This window comes from Xenopus laevis, chromosome 1S (assembly GCF_017654675.1).
Source record: "Xenopus laevis strain J_2021 chromosome 1S, Xenopus_laevis_v10.1, whole genome shotgun sequence".
NCBI lineage: Eukaryota > Metazoa > Chordata > Amphibia > Anura > Pipidae > Xenopus > Xenopus laevis.
The window spans coordinates 63,533,034-63,554,729 of NC_054372.1; the positions used below are offsets into that span (position 1 = coordinate 63,533,034).

General features: G+C 38.9%; 1 protein-coding gene and 1 non-coding gene across 7 annotated transcripts; both read left to right on the top strand.

Annotated features, from left to right (window-relative positions):
- Positions 1-1,116: 1,116 nt before the first annotated feature.
- On the top strand, positions 1,117-19,447 carry eif4e1b.S (eukaryotic translation initiation factor 4E family member 1B S homeolog). 6 transcript variants are annotated; one of them, NM_001090548.1, is given in 8 exon segments: positions 1,196-1,229; positions 5,365-5,418; positions 5,676-5,770; positions 8,049-8,144; positions 9,376-9,439; positions 9,519-9,632; positions 15,040-15,179; positions 17,461-18,604. In NM_001090548.1, coding segments are annotated over 8 exon segments (696 nt in total). In that variant the 5' UTR covers positions 1,196-1,211; the 3' UTR covers positions 17,576-18,604.
- LOC121399584 lies at positions 12,345-12,475 on the top strand. Its single transcript, XR_005965157.1, has one exon.
- Positions 19,448-21,696: the final 2,249 nt, after the last annotated feature.

The window sequence follows — 21,696 nt, forward strand, 5'->3', positions numbered from 1 at the left end:
GTTTTATGAAGTCATATTGCTATGGGATATATGTGTGCCAATGAGTGAGAGGTGAATCATTTTAATAATTCCATTCTGCAATGGTGGTGTGCTAAGTCAATTTTAGATACAGGGGCAAATGTATCAAGGGTTGAATATTGAGGGTTAATTAACCCTCGATATTCGACTGGGGAATTAAAATCCTTCGACTTCGAATATTGAAGTCGAAGGATTTTGCGCAAATAGTTCGAGCGAACGATCGAAGGAATAATCGTTCGATCGAATGATTAAATCCTTTGACCAAAAAAAGTTAGCCAAGCCTATGGGGACCTTCCCCATAGGCTAACATTGACTTTGGTAGCTTTTAGGTGGCGAATTAGGGGGTCGAAGTTTTTTCTTAAAGAGACAGTACTTAGACTATCGAATGGTCGAACGATTTTTAGTTCGAATCGTTCGATTCGTGGTCGAAGTAGCCCATTCGATGGTCGAAGTAGCCAAAAAAACACCTTGAAATTCGAAGTATTTTTTCTTCTATTCCTTCACTCGAACTTAATGAATGGGCCCTATAGTGTGCTGTGGCAGAGCTTTGGCTAAGAGTGCAGTTATATATTTATATATAGTTATATACTTATATATTTAATGATGACTAATGAAACACTTATCAATCCCCTCTCTTTGATATATTTGTAGACATTGCAGCCAGATCAGTTGGACTTCCATAATCCTTGTATAGTTATTTTAGGATTGGAGTGCTCCAATGCTAAGTAACCTTTACATGAAGGTGTTTAAATGAGGAAAGAACTAAACTTTATCCAAGCGCCCAGTGCTAGTAACTGGTTGTGCTGCACATCAGTAGACAGGGCCAGCTCAAGCACAAGTGATCAGCTGCTCTGCGATTGTTATACATTCCCACAGACACTTCCCTTGTGCCCTTCAACGTCAATGAAAGAACAGATTCTCGCCTACCAATGTCTTGCAGTTGCAAGTGAAACACAGTCAATTCGTAATAGTAGTAGTTTCCATGCGACCATTTACACTACAACTCCCATCGTCCATGTCGCCGCCCCTCCCTCTTTACAAGTTGGTGGGTGGAACCGCGCAGACTCAGCTGTCGGCGGACGTCACGTGGCACGCCCCAAACCAACCGGGTTTGAAAGTAGTGTTTCTTTTTTTTTTTTTAAACCTCCTCTTCTTCCCTGCCAGCGGCGGCTGTGCAGTCACATCCATCTAAAATGGCGGCCGTGGAACCGGTGAGTAGACGCGTGACTCGTGAACAGGCAAAGCCCTACATGCACACGGTTGTAGAGGTTGTTTTGCGGAGCGAATGATACATTGGGACGGCTGGGTCTATACCAGGTGCTTAGGAAACAGAGGGAGGAGTCCAAAGTAACATGTTTCTTGTGTTCTAGGCGGCGGCTGTTGCTACTGCATCGTAGGAGTTGCTGCGATCTCTGCCCCACCCTATGTCCCGTTCGCGATGCTAGGGGAATATTTACTCCACAGTCTGTGGGACACCCGTGCGCGCTCCCGTCCCCTTCTCCATTATTACACATGTGTGTGCGCGCGTCAGCGTGTGACGAGGAGCCGGCTGGCCGCGTGGCGGGCACACACAGTCACCAGGAGGCGAGACTATTTGGAATGGCTTTTTACGGGCGCGTCCCGGCATTTCAGCGAAGTGTGCCGTGTCTGTGTTGGGTTTAGTTACTGCAACTAGCCCGTCACTGTTACAGCGTTACCGTTTTACTTCTCACATCAACTCCCCGCCCCCACCGTGTTGCACAAGTTAATATGGCACGGCTGTCCCCTCCCCCTTTAGTTTGTGCACGTTGTCTTACTCATTGAAAAGGCGCATACATATGTCTCTGCACTCACTGCCTTCACATGTCTCTGCACTCACTGCCTTCACATGTCTCCTTTCCCCTCACTGCCTTCACATGTCTCTGCACTCACTGCCTTCACATGTCTCTGCACTCACTGCCTTCACATGTCTCCTTTCCCCTCACTGCCTTCACATGTCTCTGCACTCACTGCCTTCACATGTCTCCTTTCCCCTCACTGCCTTCACATGTCTCTGCACTCACTGCCTTCACATGTCTCTGCACTCACTGCCTTCACATGTCTCCTTTCCCCTCACTGCCTTCACATGTCTCCTTTCCCCTCACATGGTGTCCGGCCTTGTCGGCCCCACTCAGAGTCAGACACTGCTCATGAGGGAACTCTAGACAATGAGGCAAGCACTTCTTTACAACTCTATGCAGAAATTGCAAAACGTTGGTAATTTTGGCTGATCACGCAGCTTTATCCCCCGCTGGCAGAATTGATGTGTCCTGTCTTCTTTGTTAAACAGTCACTTTTCAAATAGAGCAGTGCGTTTCAGTGTAGTGGGCCAACCACATACAACATGGACTGGACCAGGTTATTTTAAGACCCTGACGTCATACAAAGAAAGTCAGAATTGTTGTAGCTTTGGTTATATTTCTAGAATCCCAACAGTTAGGCTCTAGAATCCCAACAGTTAGTGTATATTCCACTTACTTGAATGGAATCTACCTGTCATCCTCTGTGACAGGTGGGTTTCAGGTTTGTGTCTTTCTGTTACAAACCATTCATTTGGCTGTACATCTAATAATCCCTTGCCTATTATTATATCATAATGCTGGACTACTAAATCCTATCCCAATACAATATCAAATGGATTTTCTAACCTGCTTGATTTTTCAGCCACATATTGGTTGAGCAGCCCAGCAGAAGGTCCCTTAAAGCAACATACTTTGCCCACTTGCGGCCTACTCCAGTATGAAGTAAAGGACATTCTAAAATGTTGCAACTCCTCTTTAATTGTATTCATTATTAATATCTGCTTAGCTGCTATTAATTTTAATGACATTGGGGCCCAGAAGAATGAAAAAGCAGAATTCACAGCTTTGCATAGTTGCAACATCCATCAACAGCGTTAAAGAAGTTGGAGAAAAACTCTCCAGTGTAACCTTGATCCAGCGCATCACATGGATTGTATAAGGTTTTTACAATGTTGTGAATGATAAGATGCCATCCATGTAAAATATATCAGGGATACAATGTTTACTGTGTCAATGAGGTGAAGTTCCTACATACATAAATACCTTTTACTCACTTAAAACTTGCCATGAATCATACAATCTTCAGTGCTGTCAGTCAATAATTACTCTGCCAAGTACAGCATATGTTCAGTGTTTCCTAGGTCATAACAGCAAGCAAAGCTCTGTAAATACAAAATATATTTACACTGTATTTCACACCTTTCTTTTGAGGTGTAAATACGCACATTTATAAATATGCCTCTAAAGCTGGCCATAGATGTGCAGATTTTGGCTTCATATCCAACGAACGATCTTACGTCACAATCTTCTGACCTGCCACTTACCATTCAGATTAAATAAAGTAGTAACAGAATAGTGAAAGAACAAATCAGCCGATGTTGTGGCTGTGACAGCAATCATATGAAAGTTATGTCTATTCACGATGGTATTTTACCACTACCAGACTAAAACATATTTTCAAAAACACCAGCGATAGATGTTGGAGATGCGGCACTGATACAGGCTCCCTATTACATATTTTTTGGTCCTGCTCGCTTATTGAGCCTTACTGGAAAGGGGTGAGACAAGCTATGCAGGAAATCTTACATTATGATATACCTGACGACCCGGCATATATTCTGCTATTTTATATGGATAAACCGTTTGGTACCTTCACTTCGACAATAGAGCCTCATTTATTAAATGTGGCTAAAATGCTCATTCCATTAAGATGGAAACAAACCTTAGCTCTGACGGTACAGGATTGGTACTCAAAAGTTGACGAACTCCATAAATTTGAAGAACTCTCCCTTTTCGTGTCTGACTCATATGATACTTATAGCGTGAGATGGCTTAACTGGCTTTCATGTCTCTGGTGTTTGTCTGTCAGCTCAGTAATTCAGGAGAAGATTCTGAACTGTTATAATTTTGCAACATTTAGTTTATACATTTCTCAGCAGTATCTCTCTGGAGTATTCGCATTAGTATTAACTATTGTATCAATTCTAATTGTATCAATTCTAACAGCTGCTTGTAATGAAACCCAGAGATTCTGCTCAGCAGGGAAAAAGATTAGAAATGGATCAACTAAATGTATCCATTTAGAACAGTTTACAGGGTCGGCGACCTCCCCTCCCAGAGCTGCTTCAGAAGGTGAAAAATTATACGTCACACTTAAATATTAGAAAAACTGTGACACATAGAAAATAGAAAGTCATTGGAAAAAGTCATATTTCTGGTGATCTATCTGAAAACAACTAGTTGATTGAAGGTGAACCACCCCTATATATAGATAGAGAGAGAGAGATATTGGCATGACAACTCAAATGCTGTAGTACTATATATATATATATATATATATATATATATATGGACGAGCAGGAACGCACAACCATGAATGCTGCAAGGGCCGGGTGCCAGTCTGTAAACACATACAAAGTCCCTCCAATGACGGCACTCCAGAATCAGTCACGCTTGAGTCAGTAGATAAATATCATAAAGGTTTATTAGGATGAACCAACGTTTCGATACCACACAGGTATCTTCGTCAGACGAAGATACCTGTGTGGTATCGAAACGTATATATATATTACAGCATTTGAGTTGTCATGCCAATGTACTTCTTTTCGCAAGGACATTCAAGAAAGTAGATCAGTCCGGCAGTTGATATAACTGTTAACTTTATGCTCTTTTCCAAAACGATCTTCAAAAGAATCAACTCTGATCATCCTGTTACACATGTTACAATTTCCACAAGGGAAGCAGCCCCAATTTCTTCTATTAATTCTATGATTTGAATTGTAAAAATGGCTTCTCGTAAGCATGTCCTTTAGATTCGGACTCCTTTTATAACAAAAAAGGAATGAAATCAAAATGAATCCGTTAATAGTGCTGCTCCAGCAGAATTTTTTATATTCAATTTTGAAATCTGACATGGGGCTAGACATATTGTCAATTTCCCAGCTGCCCCAAGTCATGTGACTCAATAGTAAAAACCCATGTCCCACTGAGATACATTTAGTTACATTGAGAAGGAAAAACAGCAGCCTGCCAGAAAGCATTTCTCTCACATGACTGGGGGCAGCAGGGAAATTGACAAAATGTCTAGCCCCATATCATATTTTAAAATTGAAATAAAAAAATCTGTTTGCTCTTTTGAGAAATGGATTTCAGTGCAGAAGTCTGCTGGAGCAGCACTATTAACTGATGCGTTTTGAAAAAAAAAAAATTTCCCATGACAGTATCCCTTTAAAATCAGGGTATGTAAAATTCAGGTTCCACTGTATACTTGTGTACTTAAGTGTTTCCCTGTTTGTTTTTTTTTAAGGAAAACACCAATCCCCAATCTACGGAAGAGGAAAAAGAAACTGGTCAGGAGATTGTAAGCCCCGATCAGTATTATTATTTTAGTGTAGGGCGTGGGATGTTTAATTTTTTTTGAATATAAAAAAATCTGTTTGTTTTTTTGAGAAATGGATTTCAGTGCAGAAGTCTGCTGGAGTAGCACTATTAACTGATGCGTTTTGAAAACATTTTTTTTCCCCATGACAGTATCCCTTTAAAATCAGGGGATGTAAAATTCAGGTTCCACTGTATACTTGTGTACTTAAGTGTTTCCCTGTTTGTTTGTTTTTTAAGGAAAACACCAATCCCCAATCTACGGAAGAGGAAAAAGAAACTGGTCAGGAGATTGTAAGCCCCGATCAGTACATTAAGCATCCACTACAGAACAGGTAATAAAACAGAATCCTTGTTTTCCATTTTGCAAAAATAAAAAAAACATTGGTGTCCACTGCCATGGACTGGAAAAAAATACACTTGGAGGCACATTTATCAAAGGTCGAAATTCAAATTCATGTGAGTTTTTAAAAACTCCCATTAATTCGAAATTCTACCAATCAAAATGTATTTTAAAGAATTGGATTTTTCAAACTCTGATGAATGAAATCGACCCAAAAACTTGAATATAATTTAAATCAAATTTGATTTGATTCTAAAAAACTAGATTCAAGTTTTTTCTCCGAAAAGAACTTGAATGTCAGGAAGGCTGCAAACAACACCAAATTGATCCCTGGACATCTTAAGGGGGTTGTTCACCTTCCAAACACTTTTTTCAGTTCAGTTGTTTTCAGATTGTTCCCCAGAAATAAAGACTTTTTTCAATTACTTTCCATTATTTATTTTTTACAGTTTTTCCAGAATCTAAGGGCAAGGCCAGATGTGGCTTTTTTGCTGCGTTTTTAAAAAAAGAACAGCCAGGCGTCAATACGCCACTGTAACCACATGCGACCATCAACATCTGTTTTTCATGCATTGTTCAGCACGTAGGATTCTTTTCCCAACATGCACTTCTCATTGTTCTCATTGAGAATTTGGACGCCATATTTAAAATTTGCTGAGTATTTACTCAAAGTGTGGTTTCAAACGTGCAGATCCCATAGAGTCTATTGATTTGGTAGTTTCTCGACGTATTGGCGTTTCTGTTAATAAATACCAATACTGGCGTCCTGTGGCGGATTTTAGCTTGCAAGCGCCCTGTGAATTGCCATAGTGCGTTTTTCATTAGTTTCAGTGGTAGTGCAGTTTATGCATATTTACGCCTGGCTGTTCTTTTTTAAGAACGCAACTTAAAACACAGCAAAAACGCCTCGTCTGGCCTTGTCCTTCGTTTAAAGTTTAATGTTCGTATCTCTGGTGTTTGAGTCTGGCAGCTCAGTTATTCAGGTGCAGACTCTAAACTGTTACAATTTTGCAACATTTAGTTGATCCATTTCTCAGCAGCATCTCTGAAGTATTAGCAACTATTGTATCAATTCTAACAGCTTCCTGTAATGAAACCCAGGGATTCTGTTCAGCAGGGACAAAGATAAGAAATGTATCAACTAAATGTATCAATTTAGAACAGTTTAGGGGGTCAGCGACCCCCCTCCCAGAGCTGTTTTAGAAGGTGAAAAAAAAAGACACTTCAATATTAGAAAAAAGGTGACACACAGAAAATAGAAAGTAATTGGGAAAAGTCGTTATTTCTGGTGATCTCTCAGAAAACAACTAGTTGTTTGAAGGTGAACAACCCCTTTAAACAGCAATTCGGCAGGTTTTAGGTGGCAAATAGTCTAATTTGAGTTCTTTAAGGGCCAGAGTATGATCAATCTTGAAAAACGAATTCAAATTTTTTTAGAAACTAAAATTGAATTTGAATAACCCCCTAGTCGAATTTGACCGTTTTGACCGTAAAAAAAAAAATCGAATTTTCATTTCAACCCTTGATAAATCTGCCCCTTGCTGTTGCTTTGTGATGAAGCACATACAAGTACACCATTATAAATGCAAGTTTAAATACATCCTATTGTCCATTTATACTGCTTAATTAAATGCTAGTTATTAACCAGTAATCTCCATAGAGTTGGTGTAGAATTGAGGCAGACTGAGCACACATTCAGCAGTGTTTATTCAGTTTCCTGAGCCTGCACATATCTCTAACCTGGCCTGTTAAAAGATGACACTCTTGACTACTGTGAGGTTTTTTTAATAAAACTGCATTTGTCTTAAAAGTAACCGTGCTGTGTCCTGTAAAGTACAGGCTAGTTGCAACATATGCTCAGCCAAAATGAAAGTAGAATGAATTTAGTCCAGAATGGTTTCTGTATCTGCACCTGCTCTGCAGTGACTAATGCCACCTTCCATTTAGCTGTGTTGAAATTCTCAGAGAAACCAGCTTCAAGTACCAGCATGTTTATATGGCAGGCTGAGAGATTTATTTTTTAGTTTATCTGATCTTTATGGAATCCTAGGGCATTTCACAATGCAGTCTGCTCTTTTATATGTCATATAAATTATATTTGAAAAATTGTTCCATAACCTTATAGAAAGTCAGATATAGAATTGTATGCATGCAGGTTGTTCAACAATGTCGAGCATTTGCATTTTTTAATACAGAGGACTGCATATAATGACATACAAGACTACATTTTATGCATGTATATTAACATTTATCCTTTTGGCTATTTTTAGATGGGCCCTTTGGTTCTTCAAAAACGATAAAAGCAAAACTTGGCAGGCTAATCTGCGCCTCATTTCAAAATTTGATACAGTTGAAGATTTTTGGGCGTAAGTTTTTATTTTTTTTTTCACTTCATTGCAGAGATTTTTAGTTTCCTCTTCACTGAAACAACCTGATAAAAACTACAATAAATGTGGCAGCGTTCCAAATTGCATATTGACAGACCGATTTTTATTTGCTCACTATGCAGAAGGAGGGAACCAGCTGCACACACCCATCTTGGACCACCACATTGGATATCTTTGTGTTTGCAAGCAAATAATACAACTTTTGTAGCTGAATGTCCTTGTAAAAATTCTTTTATATTTTGCTATATTGCGAATGCATTGCTGCAGGCGATTTTTTATTTTAGCAGGTGGAAGGCAGTTCAGGGAGATTGACGCCCCGAAGAAGAGGCGATTAGTCGCCAGGCGACTAAATCTCCCCGAATCTGCCCGTGTGCTACAGCCCTTAAGTTCCATGATGAATGTTCTCACATATTTACTTGTTTGTGTCTAGTGCCTTCAGTCCTCAGAAAGTGCCTTCAGTAACAAAAAACTGACTTGACTTCAAACAGCAGGCAAAAAGTAGTTTCAGTAAAAGCCATATTCACTGAAGTCATGTTGAACAAGGGGGTGTACTATGCCTTTGCAATCTGCAGTTTATTTGATTGTCACTCAATGCTTGAGCCTCTGAGGCTTCTGTGCTTTATTTTTACACTAAATAAAAAAAGGGCAGTATTCTGTGTATATTCTGTGGCCACTTGTAAAGTGCCATCAACTTGTAGTAAAGATGCAGAAATGTCTGACACAGATGCCTGTTTAAATATGTTAGCCTTGGTAGGTTGCTTGTGAGAAGATAGAGGAGCTTTGATGATGTCTGTGGTAAAGTTGTTTATGTATATTTCATTATCAAGTCCTGAACTGCCTCCTTGTTGATAAGCCTGTATGTTGATCATTATACAGAGATTATTTTGCTAGACCACTACTATAATAAGGGATGATGGAAGTAACAAAACCAATGCACTCTGTATAAAGGTGACTACATTTACACATAGGGGCATATTTACTTAGGGTCGAATATCGAGGGTTAATTAACCCTCGATATTCGACCGTCGAAGTAAAATCCTTCGAATATCGAAGTCGAAGGATTTACTGCATTTCCTACGATTGAAGGAAAAATCGTTCAATCGAACGATTTTCCTTGGATCAGAAAATTGTTGGGAAGCCTATGGGGACCTTCCCCATAAGCTACTTTAGATAAACTTTTGATTTATATGGTGTTCATTTTTTTTTCCAGGCTTTACAATCATATCCAGTTGTCTAGTAACTTAATGTCCGGATGTGACTATTCACTCTTTAAGGTAAGCTCTTGCAACTCCTAGACAGTAGATACTTATTTTTTCTGACTCTTGATTGGCCTATTTGTATATTTTCTATTAGGATGGGATTGAGCCTATGTGGGAAGATGAAAAGAACAAGCGTGGAGGTAGATGGCTAATCACACTAAACAAACAGCAGAGAAGAAATGATTTAGATCGTTTTTGGCTAGAGACGGTAAGATTTGTTGGTAGTTGGGCTGCTTAAATGCCTAATAAAACTTAATTGTAGTGCCAACATTATTCTGTTTTGCTACAAGTTTATTTCCTTTTAGATTTCCCTCTTCTAAGAGTTTAGTTCAAATAATTTGAATTTCATTATAAAATTAGTTTTATTTTTTTAATACAAGTTGGTCTATTAAAATACTCATCAACTTTGGAACATTTTATACCTGCAGAGGGTTATGGAACAGCTACACCACAAATGCATCTCTTGACCTCTAAATTTTATCATTCCTCAAACTCGTACCTCCAAAATCCCCCTGTACGTCCTATTGAGCTATTCCATTAATTCCCTCAAATAAGAGAATGAGAAGAAATGCACTTGAAGTAGAAATGTCAGCACAGCACTTTACAGTTGTTTTAGGATCACCTATTTGCATGCCCAGTGGTTATCCAGATGTAGTTTTATACATTTAAGATTCACAAGTTGAATTCCTTTTTGATTTCTGTCTTCAGTAATGGCCATAATTCAATTTATAAATGTTACAAAATATATTCCAAATTTTCTTTTCTATTATCTCATTCGAAGGCCATTTAAATCCCCCCCCCATTTTTTCTAAAGCTGCAATTATTTGAAATATAATTTTGCATATTAAAGGAGAAGGAAAGGTTAAAACTAAGTAAGCCTTATCAGAAAGGTCCACCTTAATATACCAGTAAACCCCCAAAGTAATGTTGCTCTGAGTCCGCTGTCAAAAGAAACACTGCATTTCTTTCCTTCTATTGTGTACACATGGGCTTCTGTATCAGACTTCCTGCCTTCAGCTTAAACCTCATTGTCCTGGGCAAGAGCATGCTCAGTTTGCTCCTCTCCCCCCACCCCTCCCTTCTCTACTGTAATCTGCCCAGAGCAGGGAGAGACTCAGGCAGGAAGTGATGTCACACCACATTAATACTGCAGCTCCTATTCTAAACAAACAGAGAGTTTCTAGAGCTTTTTACTCAGGTATGGTAAAATATTCTACTGAATAAATATAGCATTCTAGCTTGCACTATTGCAGCTAATCTATTGGCAATAAAATGCCTCCGTAGCTTTCCTTCTTCTTTAATGCTAAAAAGCATGTCCATTTGTAATGTTGTTATATGGGTCTATACCTTGAACATACAGACTGTATGCACTAATATCCTTATTTTGATGTTCAAAAAAAATAATAGTATACTGTTCCATTACGAACCGATAGTAACTAATAATTGCATTTAATACTTTCCACTTAAATGTAAAGTTATATTGTACGGTGTACTTTTAGGGGCATATTTTTCAAGCTGTATCAGAGGTGAAGTAAACATTTTATGCCATGCTACAATGCATACAATATGTATTAATTAAACTGCGTAATGCTTTTTATACCACTTTTTACTCAAACTCCTTTTAATTGAGTATATTTATAGTATAAATGTAACACACTCCTTGATAAGTTACACCGCTTAGGAATTTCTCCTCTGTCCTATTGATTTGAATGGGTTACAAAGTAATGGTGTATAACAAAATCAAGATACACACCTGCATACATATCACTACTTTTAACTTTCTAATGGATTGTGCCTGCTACTTTCAGAAGGGATGTATGTGAGTCACGCACCTTGTTATGCAGCACATTCATTTTAATCTATACCTGTATAACATTGGCTATAAAGTAGTGTAACATAAGTTGTTCCTTTCTGGTTGATGCATTCTGGCAACCTTGTTTATAATTATTTTGCAACTCTCATATAGTTATACATAGACATGGACCTACAAGCAGTGAGAATTTGCTTGACCCGTTTCGACAAATTGTGAGAGTGAGAAAATTTGCCAATTTGCATTTAACTGAGAACTTAAACCATAAAAATGAATAGGGCTAAAAATGTCATGTTTTATATACTGAACTTATTGCACCAGCCTAAATTGTCAGCTTGTCAATAGCAGCAATGATACAGGACTTCAAACTTGTCACAGTGGGTCACCATCTTGGAAAGTGTCTGTGACACTCACATGCTCAGTGGGCTCTGAGCAGCTGCTGAGAAACTAAGCTTTGGGGAATGTTGCAAATTATCAAGCAGAAAATGAGGTTTGTCTGTCATATAAGCTGATGCTACAGGGCTGATTATTAAATTCTTATGCTAATTGCACTGAATTCAGTGCTGCCATGTAGTAATTATTTGTATTAATTACTAATCAGCCTTATATTGTGACATTTCTATTCTATGTGTACTGTATATTGTGAATTGGTCCCTAATCTTAGTAAGTGACAGCAGCACAGAGCATGTGCAGTGAATCAGCAGAAAAGAATATGGGGAGCTACTGGGGCATCTTTGGAGACACAGATCTTCCCTGCTAAATGGCTGTGGTTGCCCTTAGCTGGTACAGAAGCACAAGACATAATGTACAACATTTCTAGCCTAATTCTTTAGTTTAACTTTCCTTGTCCTTTGTCTGTGGCGTCAAATTCTTTTTTTGTCACACAACACTTTTTTTCACCCATTGGAGTCTATGGGCCTCATTTTCAAGCCAAAAATTTTGGACATCACTAGTTATGACTATTCTAAAACATTTTCCTCTATCTCATGCTCATTATGCTGCTCTGTGTGTTTGTCCAACTTTGATTTTTCACATCAATGCACGTTAAGATCCTTTCATCCCTAAATCGACATTTAGCAGCTGTTCACATTATTTACCCTGCATTATTATATGGAGGATTAAGAAAGTAGATCTTGACAAGTTTCATGGGCTCTACTGATACTCTCCTCCTATATGAAGTGGTAGAGGAACAGGACTGTTTACAAGATTGTGCACAGGACCTACTTACTCTGCCAACACTTCTAAGGGTAAGGGGAGATTAGTTGGCCCGGCAACAAATGGCATCTTCTTCGGGGCGACAATCTCCCCAAACGGCCTTTCTGCCGGCTATAATGAAAAATCTCCAGCAGGATGGCACTCGCGGCTCTTCGTTTACTGAAGTCGCCAGAAGTTTCCTTGTGAGGCAACTTTGGAAAACGAAGCGCTGGGTGTGCCATCCCACTGGCGATTTTTCATTATAGCCGGCAGGAAGGCAGTTTGGGGAGATTGTCGCCCCCCGAAAAAGAGACAATTTGTTGCCGTGGCAACTAGTCTCCCTGAATCTGCCCTTTTTAAAACACTTGTTTACTTATTAGAAATTAAGTGTTCATTGTAAGCTCTATGGGAAATTCTCCATTCGCAATGCAGCAGTGCAGAAATGAAACCTAGGAGTATGGTCATATGATGCTCTCAGAATGTTTTCCTGGTAAGAAGGTACAACTGCCTATTCCTCCTGAATGGCAACTGCTTGTACAAATGGTCACAGGTGGTTAATGTCACTGACAGATCAGGAAATATCTACGTTTTGCAGGTAAAAGTAAAGTAAAAATATTTTATCCCTTTAATCGCATCAGTTTGACATTTTAATGTTCAAATTAATTTGCAACCAATTCTTGTGACAAGCCATTAAGTGCAATGTACACACTAAATTTTCCGTGAACCTTAGAACTAAAGGATTAAACCATTTTAACTTATCTTAAATCACATCCAAAAGCAAAATAATTTTGGATTCTGGTGAGATCCATTATCTGAAAACACATCAGAAAGCTCCAAAGAACGGAAAGGCCTTCTCCCATAGGGGGAAATTTACTAAAGGGCGAAGTGGATAATGCTAGTGAAAATTCACCAGCGTGACGTCATTTTGTTACTTCGCCGATTTACTAGCGCTCCCTGGCATAATTTCCCTAGCTAAGTAGACAGACTCTAGCGCTACTTCGCACCCTAACGCCAGGCGAAGTTGCGCTCAGGCAAAGGGGCGTAACTATGCTAATTCACTAACTTGCGGATTTTACTGAACGTTACCTCTTGCGCCAGACTTGCCTTTGCCACCTCAGACCAGGCGAAGTGCAATAGAGTACATAGGGATTGCTTAAAAAAAAAGTTGAATTTTTTTCTAAGTCCCAAAAAACGCTGGCGTCTTTTTTTACTTTTTTTTTTTAATGGTGATAGGCTGAAAAAGATCGTAAATTTTTTTGGGGGTTCCCCCTACATTTCCTAACATATGGCACCTAAACTATACAGTGGGCTCATGTATAGGGCAATATAACAACTTTATTTTATGAAGCTTTCCCAGCCTTGTGTAGTGTAATGTATTTGCTGCTACATATACGTCCATTGTACTTTAACTTGGCGCCGTATGCAAATTAGGCATCACTAGCGTAACTTCGCTTTTCTTGACAAATTAACGCTAGCGCAACTTTGCTACCTTTCGCCTCCATGGGCGCAACTTCGGATTTAAGTGCATTTGAGCAGCCCTGGTGAAACATTGCCTGGCGAAGTGCGGCTAAGCCATCACTAGCGCAATTTCGGCCAATAGTAAATTTACTCCATAGACTTCATTTATATAATGGAGTTTATACAATGTTTATATAAACGATGGTAGTCTTTCAGAAGCAAGTATTTCAGTATTCAGCTGTTAAGGGATCTTAATAACAAATAGTTCTTCACAGTTTTATAATTCAGTAAAACATGTAGTAAAGCAAATCATTTTAAATGCCAGTCTTGGACAGATGGATAAATATAGGCCTGAAATAGGGGAGGGGTGGGAGGGGTTTTTGCTTTGGGTTTAGCAAAGGAAGCATTTTATTGCTGTAAATGTTGGTAGATGCGACACTGACAGAGCTAACTTCCTTCTACATCAGATGTAGGTTAGTATTCCATATATACATTGAAATAGGTAACATCATTTACATTTATCCAGAACAGAAAGTTTGCATTTGTAAAAACAAATTAATTAGAAAATTTAAAAGTTCTGTGAATGGTAAATATATTCATATAATTATAGAGGTGACATCCATATAGGAGTTCATATACCATTACTAGTCTTAGGGTTACAAAGTTATGATGGGACAATTTATAAGGCATATTTGACAAAAGATAGTGGACTGTGCAGCATAACTGGGCCATCGAATTTGTTGCAATTTTGGCATAATATTCAGCAATACTGTGTGTAACCGTTCAGTTGCAGATAGATTCCAAACAAAGTCTGTGATGAATACATTGCAATTTACTTTTTTTATTTGTTTAATTTTGAGGGTGGGGGTGCATTTGCTTGACATCTTATGCATCAGAAATTAAGCATTAGAAAATTAGAAATTATTAAAACATTTGTGTTAGAGTGATTAGGTAGCAAATTCAATTTTAAAATAAGCTTGTTACTGTTTCATCACTAGAATTTTCATAGACTGCAAAGTTAAGCTCGCATTTATGGTAAGAGTATTTGAGCACAAAAAGAAATTCAGATTGTTTCATGTGTGTAAAAAGTCATTCTTCTGCTCAGGTATTTTGATTGGAACATGTTACCTTACAAATATTGTTCATCTTACAGCTCATGTGCCTTATTGGAGAGTCCTTTGATGAACATAGCGACGATGTATGTGGTGCAGTTGTAAATGTTAGAGCAAAAGGGGATAAAATAGCAATCTGGACTACTGAATTTGAAAACAAGGATGCTGTTACACATATAGGGTAAGTCACAATTATATATGTGTGTGTGTTCAAAGAGGTGCACTTGACTACCAAAACTCAGCATGTCTTACTGCCTAATACTCTGATTGTCATGACATTAGGGCAGAGATCCTCAACCAGTAGCTCTCAAGCAACATGTTACTCGCCAACCTCTTGGATGTTGCTCCCAGTGGCCTCAAAGCAGGTGATTATTTTTGAATTCCTGGCTTAGAGGCAAGTTTTGGTTTCATAAAAACCAGATGCACTGCCAAACAGAGCCTCACGTAGGCTACCAGTCCATATAGAGGCTACCAAACAGCCAATCACAGCCCTTTTTTGACATCCCCCATGGGCTTTTTCATGCTTGTGTTGCTCTCCAACTCTTTTTACATTTAAATGTGGCTCACGGGTAAAAAAAGGTTGGGGACCCCTGCATTAAGGGTAAGGGCACACGCTGCTATTTCGGGATATTATTCGCCCAACACAAATTCATTCTTCTTCAGGCGACTAATCTCCCCTAAATACCTTCCCTTCGCCTAGAATTTAAATTGACGGCGGGATGGCACTCAGAACATTTCGTTTTACGAAGTTGCCTCATGAGGAGACTTCAGGAAAGCCGAAACGATCCGACTGCCATCCTGACGGTGATTTACATTGTAGATTAGTCTGCCGAAGAAGAAGCGATTTGTCACTGGATGACTAATCTCCCGAAATAGCAGCGTGTGCTGTGGCCCAAATATTCTGTAGTTTACAGACTAAACTCTGTATCTGCCAGTGGAAACTTAGGAAGAGTATTGTCTGATGATCATTTAGCATTGACCTGTGCAACAGTAATGCTTCTATCCTTGTCAATTGAGTAATGTTGTTTAAACTGCATGTATCAATATTTTATGGTTTTACTACAATTAAAGGAACAGTAACATCAAAAAAATTAAAGTGTTTTAAAGTAATAAAATATAATGCAGTGGTGCCTTGCACTGGTAAAACTGCTGTTTGCTTCAGAATCACTACTATTATTTATATAAATAAGCTGCTGTGTAGCAATGGGGGCAGCCATTCAAAGGCTCCGGTTACACAGCAGCTAAGCTCTGTAGAACATAATGGTGTTATCTGTTATCCATTATTTAACCTGTGCCATATAGCCTTTTTTCAATTTCCTCCATTGCTACACTGCAGCTTGTTTATATGATCTATAGTAGTGTTTCTGAAGCAAACACGTCAGTTTTTACCAGTGATGGGTAACACTACATGATGTTTTAGGTTTAAAACACTTTTTAATTTTTTGGTGTTACTGTTCCTTTAAACTAACAGTAACATCAACATTTTTTACAAAAACATTTGTTTGCATACAACTGAAAAAAAACACCAAGACAAATTAAAATTTAAAACATCAAAGCCTTTATTAAGAAATAACTTACAGAAACTCCACTTCCTGTTCTCTACAGAAAAGACGACAGGGCGACCATCCATCCTGCAGCGCCTGATTTCTCATCCCTGGCTATTCACTCTGCCCCGATCTCCTTCTCCAGCTCTTCTTCATCCTCTTCTCATGAGCAGCAGTAGGAAGGCGATGTTGGCGGGGCTCCACGGGAAGCTGCAAGCCATGCCCTCTTATTTTTTGAACCAGTTTCCCACCTGTGTGGGTTTGTGCAGCCATGCGCGAGTCCGGGGGATGCGTCCATTTAGAGACTGCTGCTGTGTGCAGGTGCTGGGAGCAGGGGCCGGGCAGCAGTGGGACTTGGGCCTGCAGCTTCCTGCTGCTGGATCCCTGCTGAAGGCCAGAGCAGTGCGGAGGCAGAGGATACGATCCTAGAGACAGATCTTGCGCCGCTTGCCCATTCTTCCTGAGACCCTCCCGGGCCTGTCGGTACTGGCGCTTCAGGCCCTGATCCGAATGCAACATTGCTCTGGGGTGCGACATCCCGTGGAGCCCCACCAACATCGCCTTCCTACTGCTGCTCATGGGAGGAGGATGAAGAAGAGCTGGAGAAGGAGATTGGGGCAGAGGACCCGCTGTCAGTAAATAGCCAGGGAGGAGAAATTGCGTGCTGCAGGATTGGATGGTCGCCCTGTCGTCTTTTCCGTAGAGAACAGGAAGTGCCGTTTCTGCTAGTTATTTCTTAATAAAGGCTTTGCTATTTTAAATTTTAATTTGTCTTGGTGGTTTTTTTTTTCCGTTGTATTCTAACAATTTTTTGTAAAATTTTTTTGATGTTACTTTTCCTTTAACTAATTTTTGGATTTTATTTCTTGTAACATTCATGAGAACTTATTGTGCTTATTTTGTCTGTGACTTAAACAGGAGGGTTTACAAAGAAAGATTAGGACTTCCTGCAAAGGTAGTGATTGGTTATCAGTCCCATGCAGACACAGCTACCAAGAGCGGCTCCACTACTAAAAATCGATTTGTTGTTTAAGACGCCATCAAAGTATTCTTACATAGGAGACTGCGTCAAGCAATCGCGACTTGGGAGTTGTACCAAAGCCTCTACAAAAGCAGAGTGGACTGCATTTAAATTCAAATTCCATCTAAATATTGCTAAGATTTGTGAAAAGTCTTTGGCCTTTTTGTCTTGTGCTATGTTCAAATCTCCTCACCACCCTCACCTTTTTTTTTATTTTAATTTTTTTTTCCTTTTCCCCCCCCCCTTTTTTTTAGTAAAGTTATCCAATCAAAACATTTCAATGCTCAGATGCCCATCCTCCCAGTGTCCATAATTGTTGCCCAGGTTATGTCTGTAATAGAAGTTTAGCCCTCTGCTATTACAGATCTATTCATCCACAATGTGCACCCACATCACCCACAGTTAATTGAAACTCAACGTTTGCATTGTATGCAATACAACAGCTTGGTGATTTACAAGGCGGAGGATTAAAAAAACATTCAAATTTCTCTAGCGATTCATGGTTTGGTTTTATTTAATTTTTTTTAACAGCATTATTCTGGCTGTAATTTGCGCTGATGTTGGCTGCTAGGTTTAATTTATTTCTTTCCCTCCTTGATAACATTAGTGATATTCAATTTTTTTTTATTTAGCTCTTGTAACTTGGTGATGGATCTGGGGGAAAAATGGGTTAAATAAAAGTGTTATTTTGTGAGTTTATAAAATCCTCTTTCTTTTTTTATGACATTACAAAGCTTTGCTGCAAGTTTATGCATTTCAGTAGAATCAGTGACCTGTTTCTGTGATTTCTTAAACATAGTTGTGGATTTTTAATTTTTTTTATGTACACCGTAATGACATTCCTTACTAGAAATAGTATGTCTGTTTTTTGGGTTTTTTTTGTGTCTTATGGAGTATTTTAACACATTGTATTAGACTATTTTTTGCTTTGGTTAAAAAAAAAAAACAAATGGCTCAAGTAGCAAAGCAGTCACCATTCATACAATTCTTAATACAGTGTACAAAACTGTAAATAAAATGTGTACAGTGAATTGTCTTTTAGACAACTAGATGTCGGGTTTTTTTTTCCCCTCCTTCAAGAGCGATCTGGTACAGACATGTTCCTAAAAGCGTCACATTTAAAGGAAAAGTTGACTTTCAAACAGATGTTGAATAATTCGCTAATGGTGTCACCGGGGTTCCCCTTTGGTTCTGACTCTGTAGTTCCCATTTCTCCTCGCGTGGAAGTTCGCAATATTATGGAAATGACGTCACTGCCTCTGATGAAGTCCTAAAATGATGTAAGATGAAGGTGGTGACTTCTCCAAGCGCCCCAGGAGTGTTACAGCGGGTTGGAGCCGAAACCACAATAGCAACTTGCACAGTAACACGACAGAGGGACAGAGGAGATTTGATGTGCCTTTTTAAAACGTCTCAAATCATGGAGTAATCACTGAGAACCTGACTATTCTGATGAATGTGATTTAAAGCTCAAACGCTTGTAAGTACCCAACTTTTAGCAAACACGTGGTGATTGTAACAAGTAATCTGACACCCTTTAGTAAGTTTTGGCAATATGTGGAACTACAACAACCAACCCACTACACTTAGATTCCCTTTATGCTGCATTCTTGTCTCCCCGAGCTTTTTAGCGCTGACTCATACAGACTTTAATATTTCAAACAGATTTGTTTTGTAATCCATTTATAAAGGCAGTGTAAACAATTCATGTTACAAAAACGCTGTGATCGCATCCTTCGCATCTCCAAATAAAAAATGCCCCCCAAATCCTGTGAACTCTGACATTGACATTTGGAGGCCCATTTGTCGATGGTCGAATTTCAAATTCATGTGAAATTTTTTTGATTTATTTTTTTACTCTAATAAATTCGAATGTATTCGAAATTCGAATTGGATTTTATTTAAGAAAAAATTAGACCGTCTAAAACTCGAATGAATATCACTGACTCAAATGCAAATGGAATTTGACTAAACTCGAAAAGGAAGACTTAACATCTTCAAGTGGGTCACTGGACCACTGCCATTGACTTCTACATGAACTCTGCAGGTTTTAGGTCGCAAATAGTCGAATTCAAATCGAAAATAAATTTCGAATCGAGTTTGGATTTTTCCCGATTCGAATTTGTGAGTTTTGACCAAAGCTACAATTCGAAAATTAGAAATTACTATTCAACGTTTAATTAATCTGCCCCTTGAAGTTGATTTTCATAAAAATTATGGTCCACTTCCAGCTCACTCATTTGGGAGCAGAATCTATATCCAGCCACCTTTTAAAGTTTTAGCTGCTCCTATTAACTGTATATTTTCCTAGGTTTAGTTCTTTGTTTAAGATGTCCCCATACTATTAAGAATATTGTATCACAAAAACAAAAAGTGTTTTGGATACGACAAGACCACCAGTGTTTTATGAAGCTCATTGCATTTAAGTAACTTGCACAAAGCACATTGTTGATACTTATATTAAAATGCATTCTTTAGACATGGCAGGAATCCGTGCTTTTAGCAGGAGGCAGGGTGCTAATTAGAAGAAACCCGTTCCTTCCCCTGTACACCAGACTAGGTGGGACCAAAAGATAATGGTACATAGGGCAATTTGCTTTTTGTACAAGTCTTTTCTCAGTCGGCAAGCAACAACTGCTCCTGATCACCCTCCTATTTCTCCCTATGGTAACATCCAGCACTCATTGATACGTTCACAGATCAGGAAATTCGCTCTCAAAAATGCAGTGGTCTGTGTTTTTTATCAAAAATCACCTGAGTAACATATGCAGGACATAAATATAGAAAAGCATGGAGGACACTTCACAGCCTTTTGAGGACCACTGAACAGGAAAACGTTTTAGCCAAAAATGTGTGGAATCACCCTGTTTATTTATGCAAAATGGTGACACATCCATGAATTCTACAGAGCATAGAATGAACTGTGCCAAGTCAGACTGTATAGGGCAAGTTCTGCCTGATGGAGGTCTGATTCCCCATTTAAACAATTTGAGAATATAGACTTAAGAATATAACAAATGGCTTATCGTAGGGCAACTCAGGCAAGTTGCTGATTAACAAAGTGGTCCATTAAAGCCTGTTCTTGTAGGATCAGGAGTCTGCTAGAGTTCTGTGCAGAAGCTAAAATCATCCACCTGTATCTGCCAAATATAGATCCAATAATACATTTCCCTGTGTAGTAAGTGATGTTCTACAGGATCACACTAATTTAGTGATCACCAACCAGTGACTTGAGCAACATGTTGCTCTCAGTGCACTCACAGGTGCTTCTTTTTTAATTCCATATTTGGAGGCAAATTTTAATTGTATAAAATCTAAGTTTACTCTAAACAGAGCCTCCTGTTGGCTGCTAGTCCACATAGGGGCTACCAAATAGCCAACCCAGGAACTTTTTCTATGCTTCTGTTGCTCCCCATTTTTTTTTACATTTGAATGTGACTCACCGATGAAAAAAAGTTGGGGATCCAAGCTCTAATGTTTCATGGTGGCACTGAGTCCTTCGAAAGGCCTAATTACTTCATCAGTTTTTCTGAATTCCTGCAATTTTATGAAAAAAAAAATGCAGACATAGACAAACAACAAAGGCCGACACTTAGCCCTTCAACGACAATAACTTTTATTAAACTTTTCTTGTAGAAAATCCAGCAGAACATGTAAAAGTTTCACTGCAGAAACCCCAACCTAAATGTAAATTCGTGCTGAGAATTATTTTTGACCTTTATTATCACATTACTTTCTCAGAAGAAAAGTGTCCCAAAATTCCAAACTTAGAAGCTACTTGGAAGGTGCTTGGAAATCAAATGGACAGGAGGCCCAAAGACTGTGTACTACACTGATGGGTCCTTCATATCTGTAAATATTGCTGGTTGTTTGAAGCCAGTCACCTCTATGAGGATCTCCTGCCATATAAAGGTAAATTAAACCATGCTGGCTCTTTTACTACCTGGTTTGGGCACGCTTGGACAGGTGCAGGGCAAAGTCCGGTAAATATTTGACAACCGGCTAGCTGAGCAGTTTCTTTATTGACTGTGATCGTTTTGAATTGGACGTTATGGCTATCATAGGCATTAGGAACAGACTGGACACACAATAAATGATTTGAGATGGTAATACTTGAGTTGTCTGTTTTTACC